At 44.6% G+C, this 21650-nt stretch overlaps 2 protein-coding genes across 2 annotated transcripts in view; one reads left to right on the top strand and one right to left on the bottom strand.

Moving 5' to 3' along the window:
• LOC311129408 (vertebrate ancient opsin-like) overlaps positions 1 to 5990 on the top strand; it is a gene marked incomplete at both ends in the record, with an annotated part of 57061 nt that extends 51071 nt beyond the window's left edge. The window contains one exon of the mRNA XM_084161691.1: positions 5766 to 5990. Coding sequence (XP_084017817.1) covers positions 5766 to 5990 — 225 coding nt within the window. The remainder of the gene's footprint in view (positions 1 to 5765) is intronic.
• On the bottom strand, positions 1367 to 21020 carry LOC311129407 (beta-galactoside alpha-2,6-sialyltransferase 2-like; the record flags this gene model as incomplete). The annotated part of the gene is made up of 5 exons (XM_084161690.1): positions 1367 to 1614; positions 7952 to 8126; positions 10210 to 10311; positions 10960 to 11057; positions 19949 to 21020. The coding sequence occupies 5 exons, from the start codon at positions 21018 to 21020 to the stop codon at positions 1367 to 1369; spliced, it is 1695 nt and encodes a 564-aa protein (XP_084017816.1).
• Positions 21021 to 21650: the final 630 nt, after the last annotated feature.

The following is a 21650-nucleotide window of genomic DNA, read 5'->3' as shown; positions in this document are numbered from 1 at the left end:
AACAATGACACTGCAGTTAAATGGATAGCATACAGTATGATCAGTCTTTGGGTGTTTTGAAAGGCAACCCAGTGTTCGGTTGGCTACTAGGCACAGGGTTACAGCTGTTGTAAGAATGCTTTGTGAGTCCCCTTCTTACCGCCTAGCTCCTATCCCCTAGCCTCGCATCCTTTGGTGTTCACAAATCTTTAAAATGACGTAATTGTATTGGATTAGGCCCAGGAATGGGCAACCAAAGGGTTTTCCAGGGTTTGGTACCTAACTACCCGCCAGACACAGAGCTGTGCATGCCCTTGAAGTGGCAGCCAGTCAGCCAGTCTTAAAGAGCTAAGTGGGAGTGTGACAATCTCTTCATGAGTTGGCAAGTGGTCCGGTACAGCTTGTGAGAGGAGAAGAGAAGAGCAGAGAGTGATTGGGCATAAAGCGCAGCAGCAGCAACAGCAATCTAAACCCTGATGAAAACAACACCACGAAATAAGACTTTAAAATAAGACTAGAAGAGGACATTTGAACACAGAAAAATGTGATAAAAAACAATGTACCATCTTGGTTAGGTAATACTGAGGTGAGGAGTGTATGGTGTAGTCCCAGCGTGTCTGTATTGAGATACATGTACCTGTATGTATGAGCATGTGTCTTGTATTGTCATTGAAGTTGTACTGAGGTACATTTTGAATTAAACTTCAAGTTTTTGTTACGTGTTGTCGGGAGTGTGTGGCTGGTGTATGCTGAGTTTGTACGTGTTCAAAAGTGTGTGTTTGGTATGGACGTGTTTGAGACATTCCGTGCAGACCACTGCTCATTTTCTCAAACATTAATTTACCACCCCATGAGAGCCATTAAAAAAACACAAAACACCCACCATTTAAAAACTGTGGACTGTCCTTTAAGTCCTTTTAAGGAAGAAGAGCAACCAGAACTATAGAAAAACACAACGTTTCACAACAGCAAAACACAACCAGATATTTATAAAAAAAAGTATCTAATAACACTAATCTATTGCTACACTATACAGCTCTCCTCCTCTCTTCCGGCTCAGCAATGGCAGAGATCGGGAGATACAGTCACATCAGGCCGTCTTGGGTCCATTATCCTCTGAGGAAGGCTGGGTTTCTCTCCGTCTGGGTTCTGTTGAAAAGTCCTGACATAAATGTAGTTAGACTAGACCTGCACCCTCTGGTTTGATCCCATCCCACACAGAGGGGCTATGGCTTGGGTTCTCCACTATTCTAAGTGTTTCCCTCCAGGTTCCCCCAGAGGTCAGAGTCCAGAGGGTTATTATTGCACCGTTTTCCCTTAGTCCTGTGGGGTCGTGGTGGTTCCACATGTGGCTTCTTCTAAGGGTCAGAGTTCATGAGTTGATAGTTCAGAGGTCACAGTTGACGGTGCTGAAGCCAGGGAGTGTGACGCGGCCCTTCCTCTTCAGGTCTCGCTCTGGGCCCGTGTTGATGCGCTGCACCAGGCTCTTCTCGTAAAGCAGAGGGTGGTACGCCCCCAGGGTGCAGGCTGCGTCGTAGTAGCGCTCGTGATAGTGGCACAGGTCTGTCTGCCGCAGCGAGGGGATGTACTCATAAACGTGGACCTCGTCGCACAGCGCCATCATGAGGAGGATGCCTGTCATTACAACGACAAGGTAGAGAAAAAGGGGTTAGATGGTCTAGCACAGTGGTTCTCAACTGGTCTTTCCTCGGGACCCAAATTTAACCAGGTTGTCGCAGTTGCGACCCAATATTCACATCGCATATTCAAATTTTTTTGGGCTGAAATGCAATCTGGAAAACTATTTGTTATACTATATTGACAGTAAATGTAGCAATTACAGTGCTTTCGGAAAGTATTCAGACCCCTTCACTTTTTCCACATTTTGTTATGTTACAGCACTATTCTAAAATGGATTAAATTGTTTACATTTTCCTCATCAGTCTACACACAGTACCCCATAATGACAAAGTGAAAACAGGTTTTTAGAATGTTTTTCAAATGTATTACAAATAAAAAACATATCTGCATTCACATAAGTATTCAGACCCTTTACTCAGTACTTTGTTGAACACCTTTGACAGCGATTACAGCCTTGAGTCTTCTTGGGTATGACGCTACAAGCTTGGCACACCTGTATTTGGGGAGATTCTCCCATTCTTCTCTGCAGATCCTCTCAAGCTCTGTCAGGTTGGATGGGGAGCGTCGCTGCACAGCTATTTTCAGGTCTCTCCAGAGATGTTCGATCAGGTTCAAGTCCGGGCTCTGGCTGGGCTACTCAAGGACATTCAGAGACTTTTCCCGAAGCCACTCCTGCGTTGTCTTGGCTGTGTGCTTAGGGTCGTTGTACTGTTGGAAGGTGAACCTGAGCACTCTGGAGCAGGTTTTCCTCAAGGATCTCTCTGTACTTTTCTCCGTTAACCTTTCCCTTGATCCTGACTAGTCTCCCAGTCCCTGTCGCTGAAAAACATCCCCACAGCATGATGCTGCCACCACCATGCTTCACCATAGGGATGGTGCCAGGTTTCCTCCAGACGTGACGCTTGGCATTCAGGCCAAAGAGATCCATCTTGGTTTCATCAGACCAGAGAATCTTGTTTCTCATGGTCTGAGAGTCCTTTACGCGCCTTTTGGTAAACTCCAAGCGGGCTGTCATGTGCCTTTTACTGAGGAGTGGCTTCCATCTGGCCACTCTACCATAAAGGCCTGATTGGTGGAGTGCTGCAGAGATGGTTGGGCTTCTGGAAGGTTCTCCAGAGAGAAACTCTGGAGCTCTGTCAGAGTGACCATCGGGTTCTTGGCCACCTCGTTGACCAAGGCCCTTCTCCCCCGATTGCTCAGTTTGGCCGGGCGGCTAGCTCTAGGAAGAGTCTTGGTGGTTTCAAACTTCTTCCATTTAAGAATGATGGAGGCCACTGTGTTCTTGGGGACCTTCAATGCTGCAGACATTTTTTGGTACCTTTCCCCAGATCTGTGCCTCGACACAATCCTCTCTTGGAGCTCTACGGATAGTTCCTTCGACCTCATGGCTTGGTTTTTGCTCGGATATGCACTGTCAACTGTGGGACCTTATATAGACAGGTGTGTGCCTTTCCAAATCATGTCCAATCAATTGAATTTACCACAGGTGGACAACAATCAAGTTGTAGAAACATCTCAAGGATGATGAATGGAAACAGGATGCACCTGAGCTCAATTTCGAGTCTCATAGCAGAGGGTCTGAATACTTATGTAAATAAGGTATTTCTGTTGTTTATATTTAATAAATTTGCAAAAATGTCTAAAAACCTGTTTTCGCTTTGTCATTATGGGGTATTGTGTGTAGGTTGATGAGGGAAAAAATAAATGTAATCCATTTTAGAATAAGGCTGTAACATAACAAAATGTGGAAAAAAGGAAGGGGTCTGAATACTTTCTGAATGCACTGTATTTAGATAAGAGAACAACATTCCCACCTTTTCCATTGTCAATAATTCCATATTGCTCATATTCTTGATGAAGAATGTTGGCAAGCTCACTTGTTTGAGACCACAAAATCTACTAAATAGCGCTGCTATTAGCTCTATATTGAAAATACTGTGGTTAAAGGACAATTCCACCCAAAAACTCTTTAGGTATTTGTTTTATTTGTCCGTTGTTGATATAGTCCCAAAATGTTTTGCATGTCAGCAATCAAGTTTTAAAGATATACAACTTTGAAAATACAGAAATACAGCCAGTATGATGCATTTTGCATCATATGATGCAGAATGGGTTGCCCAATTATTTTTTCATGTAGGTTCATTATTATTTCTACACACTTTCTACCGGTTAGTTGTTTAAATTCAGACACGTTTTTACATCCCACATTTTTTACATAAAAAAAAGATCTACACTGAGTGTATAAACATTATGAACACCTGCTCTTTCCATGACAGACTGACCAAGTGAATCCAGGTGAAAGCTATGATCACTTACTGATGTCACTTGTTAAATCCACTTCAATCAGTGTAGATGAAGGGGAGGAGACAGGTTAAAAATGATTTTTAAGCCTTGAGACAATTGAGACATGGATTGTGTATGTGTACCATTCAGAGGGTGAATGGGCAAGACAAAATATTTAAATGCCTATGAACGGGGTATGGTAGTAGGTGCCAGGTGCACCGGTTTGTGTCAAGAACTGCAACGCTACTGGGTTTCACGCTCAATAGTTTCCTGTGTGTGTCAAGAATGGCCCACCACCCAAAGGACATCCAGCCAACTTGACACAACTGTGGGAAACATTGGAGTCAACATGGGCCAGCATCCCTGTGAAAGGCTTTCAACACCTTGTCGAGCAATGCCCCGACGAATTAAGGCTGTTCTTAGGACAAAAAGGGGGGGTGCAACCAAATATTAGGAAGGTGTTCTTAAATGTTTTGTACCCTCAGTGTATATATACATTCAAAACCTCCCACGACCAAAATTTGGGTCGCGGCCCACCAGTTTAGAACCACTGGTCTAGTATATACACACACACTCACACATACAAGTTATACATTCTACAAAACACGCAGTCCTTACATTGATTTACGTGATTATGAAGTTGCCTGGTATCCAAGCTCTGTTGCACTATTGTTTCACTTAACTATAGTAAAACAGAACATACATTGAGTTTGGATACCAACCAATTATGAACCACCCAGTACACACATGACACACTGTTTACATAAATACACATCATACAGAGACTACAGTCTGCATACCTTGAGTAACCATGTGCCTCTCTCACACATAAACACCCTAAATTCACCTCCAAATCCATTCTTGTTCACATACACACACACACACAAAAACATCTGTTTATACTCTGTCTCTGTGCTGTGCCAGCCAGGACTAAAGAGGCAGAGCTAGTATCAGCTTCTTTTCCCATTCTACCGCCACTCCAAAATAATGTGCACTCAGTTATTTGGCAATGTTTCAACCACAAAGGGTCTTCATCAAAGTTTAGAGTATACATTGCTATAGGAACTACAGGATCATCTAAACAGTGTACGGGTACTCTGCCTTCCTGATGTACACTATGTTATCTCTCGTGGGTCAGTCAACCGTGAGAGTGAGAAATAGGAATACAGGAAGAGACAGCTGAGTTGACATAATGTACATGGCTCTGGGGGCATCCGTGTTGGTGTGATGTACTACTGTATGTAGCATGTTTAATGGCCTGTGAGGTCACGCTAAACACGGCAAGAACACGCTACTCTGCTGATGCACTGAAGTCCTTAAAGGGCCATTCCCTCTCTCCCACCTCACTTCCTGTTTACCTTTGTCCAACCTCTCAAGGGAGACTGAACAGAGGTGTGGGTGTCCATTCCATGACCTATCTCTCTCCACGAGTGTGCATGTGTGCGTGTGTTGTTGTTATATACAATCAAGCGAGAAGGTCACCAAATAATAAGTGCAGTTGAAGTGTTAAAACTTTATTGACCAAGAATGGAAGTGACGTTATATTAGCACTCCTGAATGACCCTGTTCATACAACCCAGAGATAGCAGGATAGAGCCCATAGAATCATCAGCTACTATGGTAACATGGAACAATACCGGTATAAAAATGATAAATAAAGGATCTCTATGTATGAATGCTAGTTTTCGCTTGTCTTTGCTGTAGAGACACCTTCCACATTCAGGTTTTATGCTACCACCAAGCAGTAAATACTAACAGCCTTTTCCTCCATCTCTTCCTTTGGTCTTCCTCACCCCATTCTTCCATATCTGCCCTGCCATGTTTCTCCCCTATAATCTCTCCCTCCTCCTCCCTCCCCTCAGTTCTACAAGTGTTTCCTGATACTGATCCGGTATGAACGGCGCTCCGTGGAGAACGGCCAATCCTCCATGCCTTCCAAGACCACCGCCATCCAGCTTAACCGCCGCGTCTACAGCAACACGGTGGCGTGCACCGCCCAGATCTCCACGGGCATCCAGAACCATGGCTGCAGCACCCCGGCCACCGAGCACACTAACATCAACCCGCCCGAGGTCACTCCCTCATGAGCGGGCACGCCGGGAAGGCCTGGTGGATGATGATACATGGCTCAGCTAGCTAGCTACTGTACCGTGCCGACCAATAGGCTCCAGGCCCCATGCTCTCGTCTGCTCGAGCCCAACCCCTTCCATTTGTTTACTGACTGCTGTGTTTACCTGTATGTAGGAGTGAAATTGTGCATGCTGTGTGTGCAAGAGAAAGTATGTTTCTGTGTATGTATGCATGACGGGGGCTGTACAATAGAGTGAGCATGTGTGCTGCATTCAAAAGGGAGAGAGGGTGTGTGTGGTTATGAATTATGTGTATGAGTGTGTGTGTACCATTTGATCTCACTCTGCCTGTTCTCTCTGGCTCAGTCTGCTTGTCTCTGTGTAGGTGTAAAAACCATTGCTCAATACACTCGCAAAACCTCAGTGCTTATTCTCTAAACACACTGCATTGCCCAAGTAAAACGGTGTATCTCTGTCATATTTCATCCCCCAACACACAAACACACACACACACACACACACTCTGACCCCACCTCTCTACACACACACACAACACACACACACACACACACACACACACACACACACACACACACACACACACACACACACACACACACACACACACACACACACACACACACACACACACACACACACACACACACACACACACACACACCCACACACACACACACCCACCCAGCGGTTACCCTACTCCCATCCTCTGTACTGTCCTGACTGTGAAGACGGATGAGAAGGTCTGCATCTCAAATCGCACCCTATTCCCGAACGTAGTGCACTACATAGGGCTCTGGAAAGAAGTAAGGGTAATAGGCTGCGATTTGAGATACAGCCACTGACTGCAGTGCAATAAGCTATGGGATATCCAGTAAAGAGCTGATAAAGACTACAAAGACTATCAAAGTTGATCAAGAGAACAAATACTGAGCAGTACAGCTCTGAAGGATACTGGTACACTGGTGACTGTGGGTGATCTCGGGACTGAAGGTTTGATCTTGGACTTTTCTATTGTGGAACTAAATGGATCTCAGACTGAGAATGGGACTATTGCCGGACCTGCCAGCATTTTGTTTGGGGAGAAGTGGCTTTGAACTCATGAACTCATGTGTGATGTTTGGGGTACCTACCACCCCCCTCCCAGTCTTCTTCCCCTGCCCTTTCCCCCTTCATCAGAACCTGTACAAAGAAAGCTCTGAATTCAACGTGTCTCTGTGTGTTTCTTGTGTGATTTTTTATTTCACTGGTCTACTGAGCAATTGAAATGTACTTAATTATAATATTATAATTACGTAAACAATTTGTAATATCACACTGCAATACACCACTACACTTCATTATTAGGGACAAAGATAGTCCTTCAATAAAATCTCTGTGAGACATCGTTCTCCCCAAATTGGACATATGGGGGTCTGACTCAACGACTACCGTATACATAAACAACACCCCAAATCCTACTGCAACACACCATACAGCCCTGTACTACTTGATGCATGCATAACCCAGGAAGTGGTCTGGAGAAGGGGAGGATGGGGAGAGATGTAGAAACTTTCTGTGGCTCTTAAACCCACTGTGGCGTACACCCCCCACACACCCACACACCCACAACTCTTCCTGGGGTCCTAATAGCTGTAAATAAGGATGACACTGTTCTGATTCTGACGTACGCTAGGTTTTAATAGCCCTGTGAGTGTTGCTATAGGTCCTGTAGGGCTGTTTTATAATAATACAATAACATGACGCCAAGCAGATGCTGAGTCCAAGCACTGTCTTACACAACATGGAGGGGTCGACTGGCTGCATATCGGACTTTTACGTTAACATTATAACCACAGAGCCTGCTTTATAGAACACTTGTGTAAGTGTGTGAGTGTGTGTGTGTGTGCGTGTGTATGTGTGTGCGTGTCAATGTGCTTGCTTGTACGTGTGTATACACATGTGGGTATACACAGTCTCACCTATGAACCCTGAGGAGGGTGGGTTGGGCTGGATGGTCTCCTGGGTGTTGCCCTGGATGACGTCCCAGAGCTGCCACACATATTTGGGGTGGAGGACATAGAAGGGCTGGGTGGGATGGAGCCTCCGGTGCTCCATGTACGGACTGAACAGGTTATAGTCTGGACTGGCATACCACTGTCAGAGAGAGAGAGAGAAGGGGGATAGCGAGAGAATGAGGAAGGGGGTTTAAGAGAGAGGGGGACAGAGAAAGAGGGAGAGAGAGCGAGAGAGGGGGGAGGGGTAATAGTTATAGTCTACTCTAGACTGGCATACCACAGAGAAACAGACAGACAGACAGACAGACAGACAAAGAGTTAAACAAAGAGACAGATTGAAGGAAGTTGATTCCTGTAGTTATTCCTGGAATATGTTATGACATTTTGCAACATATTCCTGGACCAACTACATATTGGACAATGCTAGATAACATATTGCAGGAAAAACCACAGGAATAAACTCTAATCTCTTTTTCACATGCGTTTTGCCTGAGGAGTACAGTACTTTTAAAACCATTTCTGTTTCACAATGGATGTAAATTATCTCAACCATCGGCACGAGCTGTACACCTTTTTCCATTCTCCTTCCCTATCTTCCAGCTAACTCCATCCCCTCTCTTTCCCTCTCTCCTTCCCCCTCCTCCCCTCCCACCTCTCTCCCTTTTTCCTCATCCCCCTCTCCCTCCATCCAGGGAGAGATCAGACTGGTAGTAGTCAGGTTATGGTTTTCAGTAATAATGGGGGTGAGATGAAATTCATACATTCCATCCAGGCCCATAGATATTATAGAGGCAGCACAGCAGTCTGCTCATATTGGATCAATGTTCAGAGTCTGAGAAAACGTCAACACACACCTACCAATCCTCTCCCTGTGTGTAATATGATAAATGGTCCAGTGAGTGGAGTCCCACTGCAGGGTGTAATTGCCTGGGAGGGTGGGTGAGGGCTCTGGAGACTGATAGGCAACATGTCTGACTGCCATTCAGCTCTCTGCTATTACTGAGGAGCTCCACGCCTCAGCAAATTGGTATTGTAACAAGCAAGCAGTGAACAAAGCGAGCTAGATGCATATACAGTGCAGTGAAAAAGTATTCTGATTTTCTCTATTTTTGCAATTTTTTGATCCTGAATGTTATCAGATCTTCAACCAAAACCTAATATTAGATAAAGGGAACCTGAGTTTACAAATAAATAAATAAATGGATACTTTAATTAACAAAGTTATGCAACACCCAATTCCCCTGTGTGAAAAAGTAATTATTCCCCTTACACTCAATAACTGGTTGTGCCACCTTTTGCTGCAATGACTGCAACCAAATGCTTCCTGTAGTTGTTGATCAGTCTCTCACATTGTTGTGGAGGACTTTTGGTCCACTCTTGCATGCAGAACTGCTTTAACTCAGCGACATCTGTGGGTTTTCAAGCATGAACTGCTCGTTTCAAGTCCTGCCACAACATCTCAATTGGGATTAGGTCTGGACTTTGACTAGGCCATTCCAAAACTTCAAATTTGTTGCTTTTTAACCATTTTCATGTAGACTTGATTGTGTGTTTTGGATCATTGTCTTGCTGCATGACCCAGCTGCACTTCAGCTTCAGCTCTCAGACAGATGGCCTGACATTCTCCTGTAGAATTCTCTGATACAGAGCAGAATTCATGATTCCTTCTATTAAGGCAAGTCGTCCAGGTCCTGAGGCAGCAAAGCATCCCCAAACCATCACACTACCACCACCATGCTTGACCGTTGGTATGAGGTTCTTACTGTGGAATGCAGTGTTTGGTTTTCGCCAGACATTATGGGACCCATCTCATCCAAAAAGTTGACTGAAGTTTGCCAAAAAGCACCTGGAAGATCATCAAGAGTCTTGGAAGAATGTTCTATGGACAGATGAGTCAAAAGTATAACTTTTGGGATGACATGGGTCCCATTATGTCTACAGAACAACTGGATTGGACTCTTGGTGAACAGGTAATCTCTACACTCCTTTATCCTACAGGAAGTCTCTTATTCTCCTATCACAATGATCATCACGGCTTCGTCATTTTCCCCGGGACTTGTGACTGAGCATGCACCTCTACTCAAAGAGAGAGCGCGAGAGAGAGCGAGAGAGAAAGAGAGTGAGAGAGAGAGAGGGGGGAAAGAGGAGGAGGGAGCGAGAGAGATATAGGGAGAAAGAGGACACAAACACACACATACACACAAACAAACACTCCCACACACCTTGTGCAGGTTGACAGCGTACGGAGCAGGGTCCCAGGCCACCAGAGTCACCTTCTTATACAGGGAGCTGGTGTTAAAGCGGTGCTTGGGATCGGCCAGGATCTGTAAAGGGGAGGGGTCAAAGGTTATACATGAAACTAGATGCAGCACTGCAGTGCCCGCACACATGAAAACACACACTCGCTCTCTCCATGGGAGCTGTGGGTACACAGTAGAATGAGCTCTGCGGTTGCTTTGATTGTTAGTGTGACAGTAGTAGAATGTGCTACTGTGTGTGTGTGTGTGTGTGTGTGTGTGTGTGTGTGTGTCTTTACTGCATGTTGTTCTCTGTGCTGAGAGTGGGAGAAGATGGCTTCTTCACTGGGAGAAGATGACTGAACTGGAACTGTGGTGATAGCCCACTTACTCATAATGGTTAAGGGTGATCACTCACTGCCTACCTAATACTGGAGGACAGCTGGTTCACACACACACACACACACACACACACACACACACACACACACACACACACACACACACACACGATCATTACACGTGTGCCTGCTTTGAATTAATCACATTCATATGCAAATCAGGCTCATGTGGATGCTTGTTGTTGTGTGTTTGAATTAGTAATGACCTATTCAAAATGCTGAACCACTTACTCAGACATGGCACTTGATTTCGGGCACATATTCATGCTGTGTTGTGAAGCCTGTTGTAGTGCCTCTTAGGTTGTGACATGCATGTTAGTCTTATGACACACACCTGTGAGTTGATGATGCGGATGGTGGTCTTGTTCCCCACATCCCTCACGTAGCCCTCTGTAGGCGCTGCGTTGAACCGCAGAACTGCATCATGGGAATCTGGGGGGCAGGACAGACAGAGAAAACACATCAGAAATAAAGTCAGTGTCATTCAATGAAAACATTTAAATGTCACTCTGCTAAGTCAATCAAGTGTTACTCAACTAAGTAAATGAAATGTCACTCTGCTAAGTCAATCAAGTGTTACTTAACTAAGACAATCAAGTTTTGGCAGCCAAATATCAGAGGCCACCTCAGAAACAGAAAATCAATCAAGTGCTCATAAACGACAAGCCCCTAGATTACATCCAATAGTCTGTCTTTGCACAGTGTTTACTCTGGCCAAATACAATGGTTTAATTGGTCTTGGCGCTGAGTCTGCCTACCTGCCTGCCTGCATCTACTTAACCTCTAGTGATACCCTGAGAGTCTGGCAGTGAAGCTGAATCTCTTCACTTGTAAGTCTCTCTGACCTTTTCCACTTCACCCTGACTGCTCCTCTCCCCTCTCCAATCCATACAGTCAGAAGAAGCCCTCTGCTTTCAGCCATAGTCAAAACACTAACTGAATGACCGATCACTGTGAATGGCCATTTGACATGGACAATCCGGTAAATGAGCAACCTAGTACAGGATTCAGCTCTGTGCTTTGATGCAACAGTACATGAAAGTATCACTACTCACAGACACAGAAAGAGTATTCTCTAGTGGTCAACGTGTGTAACTGAAGGGACTTTCACAGGCACCTGCTCTACTAGTATGAATTCTATGATCATCATCACCAGGAAACAAAGCTTTCAGACTGAGCCCAGTCCAGTCTCCACACTACCAACAGGCTAGTACATAGCATAGAAACAGGCAGTGTGTCCTTCTACTGGCCTTCACACACACACACACCTTCGCGCACGCACATACATAGGCATCAACACACACACACACACACACACACACACACACACACACACACACACACACACACACACACACACACACACAAACAAACACGAGGAAGTGTACACATACACTCAGTGTACAAAACATTAGGAACACCGTCCTAATATTCAATTGCACCACTTTTGCCCTCAGAACAGCCTGAATTTGTCGGGGCATGGACTCTACAAGGTGTCGAAAGCGTTCCACAGGGATGCTGGCCCATGTTGACTCCAATGCTTCCCCCCGTTGTGTCAAGTTGGATGGAAGTCCTTTGGGTGGTGGACCATTCTTGATACACACGGGAAACTGTTAAGTGTGAAAAACCCAGCAGCGTTGCAGTTCTTGACACACTCAAACCGGTATGACTGGCACCTAACCTTTTCAAACGCACTTAAATATTTTGTCTTGCCCATTCACCCTCTGAATGGCACACATACACAATCCATGTCTCAATTGTCTCAAGGCATAAAAATCATTTTTAACCCATCTCCTCCCCTTTATCTACACTGATTGAAGTGGATTTAACAAGTGACATCAATAAGCGATCATAGCTTTCACCTGGATTTACCTGGTCAGTTTATGTCATGGAAAGAACATGTTCCTAATGTTTTGTACACTCAGTGTACATGGTCACACACACAATGTTATGATTGATGGTCATGGCTAAGCTCAGACACTTTTAAATCAGTCCCTCTCCACTGGTCGATCAGTCCATTTAGACTTCAGCAGGGCTACATGACACATGGATGTATGATCCTCTATGGTTGATCTGACACGTCAACGGATGGGCTTCCACAGCAAAGCTACCCGACACTTCATCAATGACACCAGTCAACCATCAGTTTGTGTATTGGCATTCAATAGATCGACACTCAGTTTAACCCCTTAGGACACCAAGTTCTCACTGACATTGAAATGTGTGGTTTTCGTCCTCTAGCTAGTAGTCAAGGATCATTTCACCTCTACCTTACCTGTCACCCTAGACCCACTTCAATTTGCTTACCGCCCCAATAGATCCACAGACGATGCAATCGCCATCACACTGCACACTACCCTATCCCATCTGGACAAGAGGAATACCTATGAAAGAATGCTGTTCATTGACTATAGCTCAGCATTCAACAACATAGTACCCTCCAAGCGCATCATCAAGCTCGAGGCCCTGGGTCTGAACCCCGCCCTATACAACTGGGTCCTGGACTTCCTGACGGGCCACCCCCAGGTGGTGAAGGTAGGAAACAACATCTCCACTTCGCTGATCCTCAACACTGGGGCCCCATAAGGCACATGGGTGCGTGCTCAGCCCCCTCCTGTACTCCCTGTTCACCCATGACTGCGTGGCCAAGCACGCCTCCAACTCAATCATCAAGTTTGCAGACGACACAACAGTAGTAGGCTTGATTACCAACAATGACGAGACCGCATACAGGGAAGAGGTGAGGGCTCTGGGAGTGTGGTGCCAGGAAAATAACCTCTCACTCAACGTCATCAAAACAAAGGAGATGATCGTGGAAACAGCAGAGGGTGCACCCCCTTATCCACATCGATGGGACCGCAGTGGAGAAGGTGGAAAGCTTCAAGTTCCTTGGCGTACACATCACCGACAAACTGAAATGGTCCACCCACACAGACAGTGTGGTGAAGAAGGCGCAACAGCGCCTCTTCAACCTCAGGAGGCTGAAGAAATTCAGCTTGGCACCTAAAACCCTCACAAACTTTTACAGATGCACAATTGAGAGCATCCTGTCGGGCTGTATCACCACCTGGTACGGCAACTGCACCGCCCGCAACCACAGGGCTCTCCAGAGGGTGGTGCGGTCTGCCGAACGCATTACCGGGGGCAAACTACCCGCCCTCCAAGACACATACAGCACCCGATGTCACAGGTAGGCCTTTAAGATCATCAAGGACATCAACCACCCGAGCCACTGCCTGTTCACCCCGCTATCATCCAGAAGGCGAGGTCAGTACAGGTGCATCAAAGCTGGGACCGAGAGAATGAAAAACAGCTTCTATCTCAAGGCCATCAGACTGTTAAATAGCCATCACTAGCACATTAGAGGCTGCTGCTGCCTATTGAAATCACTGGCCACTTTAAGAAATGGAACACTAGTCACTTTAACAATATTTACAGTCACTTTAATAATGTTTACATATCTTGCACTACTCATCTCATATGTATATACTGCATTCTATTCTATAATATTCTACTGTATCTTAGTCCATGCCGCTCTGTCATTGCTTGTCCATATATGTATATTTTCTTAAATTCCATTCCTTACTAGTTTTGTGTGTATTAGGTATATGTTGTGAAATTGTTAGATATTACTTGTTAGATATTACTGCACTGTCGGAGCTAGAAGCACAAGCATTTCGCTACACCCGCTATAACATCTGCTAAACACGTGTATGTGACAAATAAAATTTGATTTGATTTGATTTAGTATGGCTGATGGACAGGACCATTTATTTTTCAGAGCACCAATATTGTTAAAGTACTATTACTGGATCCCCAGGCAGCCCCCATCTCAAAAGGCACACTACCGTTCAAAAGTTTGGGGTCACTTAGAAATGTCCTTGTTTTCGAAAGAAACTAAAACAAATTGTCCATTAAAATAACATCAAATTGATCAGAAATACAGTGTAGACATTGTTAATGTTGTAAATGGCTATTGTAGCTGGAAATTGCTAATTTTTAATGGAATATCTACAGAGGCGTACAGAGGCCCATTATCAGCAAACATCAGTCCTGTGTTCCAATGGCAAGTTTATCATTTTAAAAGGCTAATTGATCTTTAGAAAACCCTTTTGCAATGATGTTAGCACAGCTGAAAACTGTTGTGCTGATTAAAGAAGCAATACAACTGGCCTTCTTGAGTCTAGTTGAGTATCTGAAGCATCAGCAGTTGTGGGTTCGATTACAGAATCAAAATGGCCAGAAACAAATAACTTTCTTCTGAAACTCGTCAGTCTATTCTTGTTCTGAGAAATTAAGGCTATTCCATGCGAGAAATTGCCAAGAAACTGAAGATCTCGCACAACACTGTGTACTACTCCCTTCACAGAACAGCGCAAACTGGCTCTAACCAGAATAGAAAGAGGAGTGGGAGGCCCCGGCGCACAACTGAGCAAGAGGACAAATAAATGAGTGTGTCTAGTTTGAGAAACAGACGCCTCACAGGTCTTCAACTGGCAGCTTCATTAAACAGTACCCGCAAAACACCAGTCTCAACGTCAACAGTGAAGAGGCGACTCCGGGATGCTGACCTTCTAGGCAGATTTGCAAAGAAAAAGCCATATCTCAGACTGGCCAATAAAAATAAAAGATTAAGATGGGTAAAAGAACACACACTGGACAGAGGAAGATTGGGAAAAAGTGTTATGGACAGATAAATCGAAGTTTCAGGTGATCGGATCACAAAGAAGAACATTTGTGAGACGAAATGAAAAGATGCTGGAGGAGTGCTTGTCAAGCATGGTGGAGGCAATGTGATGGTCTGGGGGTGCTGAGGTGGTGGTAAAGTGGGAGATTTGTACAGGGTAAAAGGGATCTTGAAGAAGGCTATCACTCCATTTTGCAACGCCATGCCATACCCTGTGGATGGCGCTTGAATGGAGCAAATTTCCTCCTACAACAGGACAATGACCCAAAGTACAGCTCCAAACTATGCAATAACTATTTAGGGAAGAATCAGTCAGCTGGTATTCTGTCTATAATGGAGTGGCCAGCACAGTCACCGGATCTCAACCCTATTGAGCTGTGTGGGAGCAGCTTGACCGTATCGTACGTAAGAAGTGCCCATCAAGCCAATCCAACTTGTGGGAGGTGCTTCAGGAAGCATGCGGTGAAATCTCTTCAGATTACCTCAACAAATTGATAACTAGAATGCCAAAGGTCTGCAAAGCTGTAATTGCTGCAAATGGAGGATTATTTGACGAAAGCAAAGTTTGAAGGACACAATTATTATTTATATTAAAAATCATTATTTCTAACCATGTCAATGACTACATTTCCTATGTATGTTTTCATGGAAAACAAGGACATTTCTAAGTGACCCCAAACTTTTGAACTGTAGTGTACTTCCCAGATCTAAAATGAACAGTCAAGTACAAGCAATATGGGCATTTCCATGTCGAAGGCGCCATGAGCAGTAACGTGAAGTTCATAAGGGCACATCACATTTGGTGTCAAATGAAAGCTAACAATATGAAAGAAAGTTAAACGTATTCTACAAGAACCAATATCACTCCCTAAAAACACAACGTTATGGAACAATCATAGGATAGGTTTTCAGAATTCACCGATAAATTGGTCCACATGGAAAACTAAAGGCATGACTTGGTAACAGGAAATACATTTATTTACATTACATAATTAAAAAGTAATTTTGGACTGACCAATGTAGATAGTTTCAAATACATGCAACTTAAAAGTTAGATATCACAAAATTTAGATTTGAAAACATTTGGACATCAGAGCAAGCTTGAGGGAATCTTATTTTGAGTCAGAAAAGGATGTTCATATAATAGGGAAGATATACAAAACCTTGCAGAGAGCATATCCAACTTCCAATCTCTTAGAAAAATATATAAAATATTCGAACCAAGACTTAAAAATAACTGATGTTGGTACAAGATGGAGGGAAAGTTGGAGCATAACTAACGAAATTACAGTTAACGAAAATGTACGCTTAATCCAGTATAAACTAATGTATAGAATGTATTATACAAGAGAAACATTTCAAAATTTTCTGGGAATGTTATAAAGTTCAAAAGTTATGGGCGGCGCTATAAAGTTAGCTGTCAGAACTATTAAAATGTCAATTTACTTTTAATCCGTCTGTCTGCATATTTCAAGACATGGCATTTGGGGGTGTAGTGAGATACCCAATGGGCTAGACGATTCTCTTCTCATCACTCATCTTGAAAAAATGTATACTAAAAACTTGGAAATCAATTTTCACAATGGAAAAATCGAATTATTTATTATTGAATTATTGAAATAGCATGGGGTGACCGAAAAAAAACGAGTTGGTTCAATTTAATGCCAAGTGGCAAACAATAATGCAGGCACTAGGGATGGGGATGTGAGCATGTGGGTCTGGACAGATGAGATGTAGTCAATGTTCGTGTGGGTCTGTAAGTTGTTATTCGTATGTATACGTTTGTATCTGGATTTTTTTTTTTTTTAAGACAAAAATAAAATACATTAAAAAAAGATAAAAGAAAGCTGAGTCTATATTTTTGAGAACTTAAGGCATATATAAACATTTTTCAACCATTTTCCATCCTAAAAATTAGGAATAAGCAAAGGCTTTGATTTCAGGTCAAACAGATGGAAAAGGGGTGTTAGAAAACGTTTAGCAGAAAAAGTCTTAAGGTATTAGAAATACATCAAAACACAATAATGTTGAAGTAAAGACCCCTGCCAACAAATATTAACATTTATATTTAGTTTTGCCAAATCGGTAACAGAATTACCAAATAAACTAGCAGAATGACTGCAACTGAATTGGCTACAATGGGAAATCATAGTAGTCACAAACCACAGTTCGGTCACCTGCTACTGTCCTCTGGCATACTGTTAAATTCAGCTGAACTGTTTTCTTTCTCTTTCTGTTGCGTGGTGGTCAAACAAGAGTGTGAAAACAGTCTGGACAACCCCTCCCTCTCTCTCTCTCCCCCGTCCCTCTCTCACTCCAGTTAATGATACCTCTCCCAGCTCTTACTGACACCTACCCATGAGCCCCCTCTCTTTCCATTTACTGTAACCAGCCTCCTCACCCACTGAGCACCGACGGACACCGGAAGTCCATGGACGTTGAAAAGTAGTTGAAATTTGGTCAGTCCAAATATTAGGGCCCTATAAAATCCGCGATGCGGTGAACGTGGACGGAATCACGGAATCCAGACATTAAAACGGAATTCAACAATATTCAAAAATATTTTGAACTTAGTAGGAAATCCACTAAAAGTATTGAATTTATTAGAAAATGTATTCATTTGCCAAAGATTATCAAAAGACATGAACAAAATGCATCAGTGATTCGTATTTTCCTTAAACTTTCTAAGGAGACGCAGGAATGCCCATGTCTGTGAGTGTGTTTTTGTCTACCACTTTGTGTAGCCGTTAGCGATTATGCTAATAACCGTCTTCTGGTAGATGGAAAGGCTTTCCCAAAAACCTGCTCAATTAAATGTTAACTACAAAGTAGCATATGCCTACCTGGCAGAATGATATCATTATTATTTGCATCAATCCAGTGGTGATTTGTTTAGCAAACTCTACAATCACACGCTTAAATAAGTCTGAATTAAAGGGTATCTACACCCAAAATTAAAAATATATTTGATTTTTCCCAGACTTCAAAAGTGGTCTCCTGATGTGGTTTAAGCATTGTTGTTGACTTACAACATCTAATTTTGTGTTTTCTATTTTTCTATTTTGAGAGCAAAAAACAATTAAAAAACCTGTGAAAAATCTGAAACCTGGAAAAACTAAAAAGAGAAAACAGAATTTGGGGAAAAACTAAACGGAATAAGGCAAAAAATACACCTAAAATATGAACCAATAAAAAAATAGATATGTTATTTGTTACATGCTTCTTAAACAACAGGTGTAAATGAACAGCGAAATGCTTACTTACGGGTCCTTTTACAGATAAAATCATAGATGTCTGTTTTACAAGTTTGGACAGTACAGTGCAGTAGAGCACAGTACAGTAAAGGAAATTAGAGTAGAGGTCAGTACAATACAGTACTGTAAAGTCGAGTTAAGTACAGTAGAGCATACTAGAGTAGATCACAGTATAATTTACTGTATTGTACTGTATTATACTGTGCTGTACTGAACTCTACTCTAGTTTACTGTCCAAACTTGTGAAACATACATCTATGATTGGTACAGATTTGGGGGGGGGGTTGGAGAGCTGTGGAGGGAGAGAGCAGTGAGGAATGTAGAAGGCCGTTGAGGGTGTTATTCAGCCAATTCACCACACGGTGCCAGTGAAACATTACAGTCTGGTACAGATGTCCAACTACAGATTCACAAATCTCTCACCTTATTGACTATAACCTCATACATACACTCACATGCTCACACACACACACACACACACACACACACACACACACACACTTTGACATGAAGGAAAGGATGGGAAGATAGGAAGGTATTTCCAGAAACACCTCAGCATTGGGCAGATGTGGCGTAACTAAGTGAGATCAATATGGTTTGATTTCCTGCTAATCTATACAATTAAACAAGTCAGCCAGCTGGCCCCGAGTTCACTCTCCCCATGCCCACATAGAGACGCCAACACAGAAAACAGAACACACACAAAGACAAGCTGCAATGCAGTCAGCCAAAGTATTCTAGAGGTACAGTATATAGAGGATCTCCAAACTAACTCCTCAAGACCCTTCTGGAGATCTGATTGGCTTTGAATGACTTGTGCCAAAGCCCTTTCAGCCAATCATAGAGATTGTTACTACAGTGTGACAGATGTCTATTACTTGATGTGTGAGACAGTTTAGAGCCCAAGCCAAAATGTCACATCACTGCGCTACGCTAAGCTAACACTAACGCTGTGGGGCGAATTGGGAAGTCGATAGCGTTACATGACAAATGTACTTTCCAATCAATGCTGTGGATGTCACTTCGTAAAGAGACATCATTCTCCCCTCTCATAGACAGACTGCCACAGAGACAGGGTTGTCACAGAGAAAACAGCTCAGGATCAATGCTGTATTTCACACTCTGACATACACACAGTCACACATAGGCAAGACCAGGGTCCTATTTATCAGGGCATTAGGTAAAACAAAGTGTTTGTTTTTTCAATTTACTGTACCGATAAAAGCTTCAAGAAATTTCAGCCATCATATCCCAGTTCGCCTTCAATCCCTTCCTCCCGTTTAACCTGCATACCTCCCTCCCCCTGCCCCCTGCCCTCCATCTCCATCTTCCCTATCCCCTCCCATCCCCTGTCCTCTCCCCTCCCCCTAGCCTTCACTCACCGATCTCCTTCCCCAGGCCTGAGTGCAGAATAGCCCCAGCGGAGGTCACCACAGCACAGCTCCTGAAGCCCCTCTGGCCACCCTGTCTGTAGAGCTGCTCCAGGGCTAGGCGCGGCACAAGGTGGGCCCAGCCCAGCGAGGAGAAGGGCTGCTCGGACCCGTCCAGTGTCCTCAGCCTGGCCTGGTCCTTCAGCTCACACAGCAGTTCCCTGGAGCTCTGGGCGGCCCGCCTGCCTCCTTTATAAGCCACGTGGTGCTTGTTGGCACTCAGGTAGTCACGCATGGCGCGCTGCAGCCGCGGGGACAGCATTCCAGAGGAGACACTTCCCCGCCAAAGTCGCTGGACCACAGAGGCCGACTTGGAGAAGTAGTATTCTTCTAAATCATTCTCCTCTTTTCCCCACCCCTCTCTCTTCCCCCCATGCCCCCACACTGTAGTCCTCCTCCTGTGGCTGTTGTTCGTCTGAACCCCCTCCTCCGCCTCTTCGTCCTCACGTGAGGATCTGCGCGTTATTCGGTTGGGCCCCCGGTCAGCATCGGAGGCGGTCCAGGTGGTTCTCTCGCGGCTACGGGTCACTGTCTGGTCGGAGTGGGAACCCACGTTCTCCGTGCCGAAGGAGGACCATGCAGCCAGGGTCTGGGGGTCCAGGTAGTCCTGCTGCTGTCGGCTGCCCCCCTCCCCCTCCTGGCTGGTCCCGTAGGGACCGCTGTCTGGGCTCTGGCTCAGCTCCAGGCCAGGTTCTGGGGTGGTGGAAGTGGGGCTAGGCTCTGCTTCTGAGTCTGGGTAATGGTTAGAGTTAGGGTCTGGGTTGGGGTAGATGGTGGTAAAGGTGGTGTAGGCGGGTTCGTGTCGGGAGCCCATGATGGAATGGCGCTGCTGGTGGGAGGCGGCTTGAATGGAGGACAAGCGGCGCGTGTCGGGGTGCTGGGAGAGCGAGGAGCCAGCGGAGGTCAGGGCCTCGTTGTCCACACGGGCGTCCAGGAAGTAGGATAGCAGAGCCAGGAAGAGGAGGGCCCATGCCAACATGCCCACTAACACCAGCCTCCGCCACTGACGCATACTGGACTTCATCTCCTCACACACACCTATACGAACACCAGGCCGGCTCCAATCAGCAGTCAGAGGCCAGGTCACAGCAAAGGACAGCCAGAGGGCCTGCAGAGGTGAGAGGTCAAAGGTGACAGTCTTCACCTAAAGTGCTTTTGGTTAAAGGGAGAAATCCCCATGTCTTTTCAAAGCTTTTTGTATTGGTGTGTGTGTTTATCTTATTGTATTTTCCACAACTTACCTCACCTGGTGCCCCTATTTATTTTAGTCCATGTGTCTTCTAGAATAGAACGGGACCCTGGGAAACAAAAAGGTACAAATTAGGTAGGAGACATAACACACACACACACACACACACACACACAGCAAGAATAAATTAACTTGCCTGACACCTCAACTGCACAGTTCTAGCAACCTCTTTTAATGATGTATTTTGGGCCTGTATTGTTGGAACACATCTCTAGAGACGGAGGGCAGGAAAGGCCAGCTCCTAAGAGACATCTCCCCTAATTATGATTGTCTGGCCCCGAGGGCTGAGCCTGCGATGGCCAAGCCCAGGGAAGGAGCTCCAAGCTGAGGAGGAGCAGTCTCAGGGGATTCCCTGTGGTTGTCCTGACCTCCAGACATCCCACACTGGGCCACACATGGAAGCAA

The sequence above is a fragment of the Coregonus lavaretus genome (assembly GCF_964263955.1).
Source record: "Coregonus lavaretus genome assembly, chromosome: 5".
Taxonomy (NCBI): Eukaryota; Metazoa; Chordata; class Actinopteri; order Salmoniformes; family Salmonidae; genus Coregonus; species Coregonus lavaretus.
Note: the sequence above shows the minus strand (reverse complement) of the source record. Positions and strands in the feature narration are given on the sequence as shown.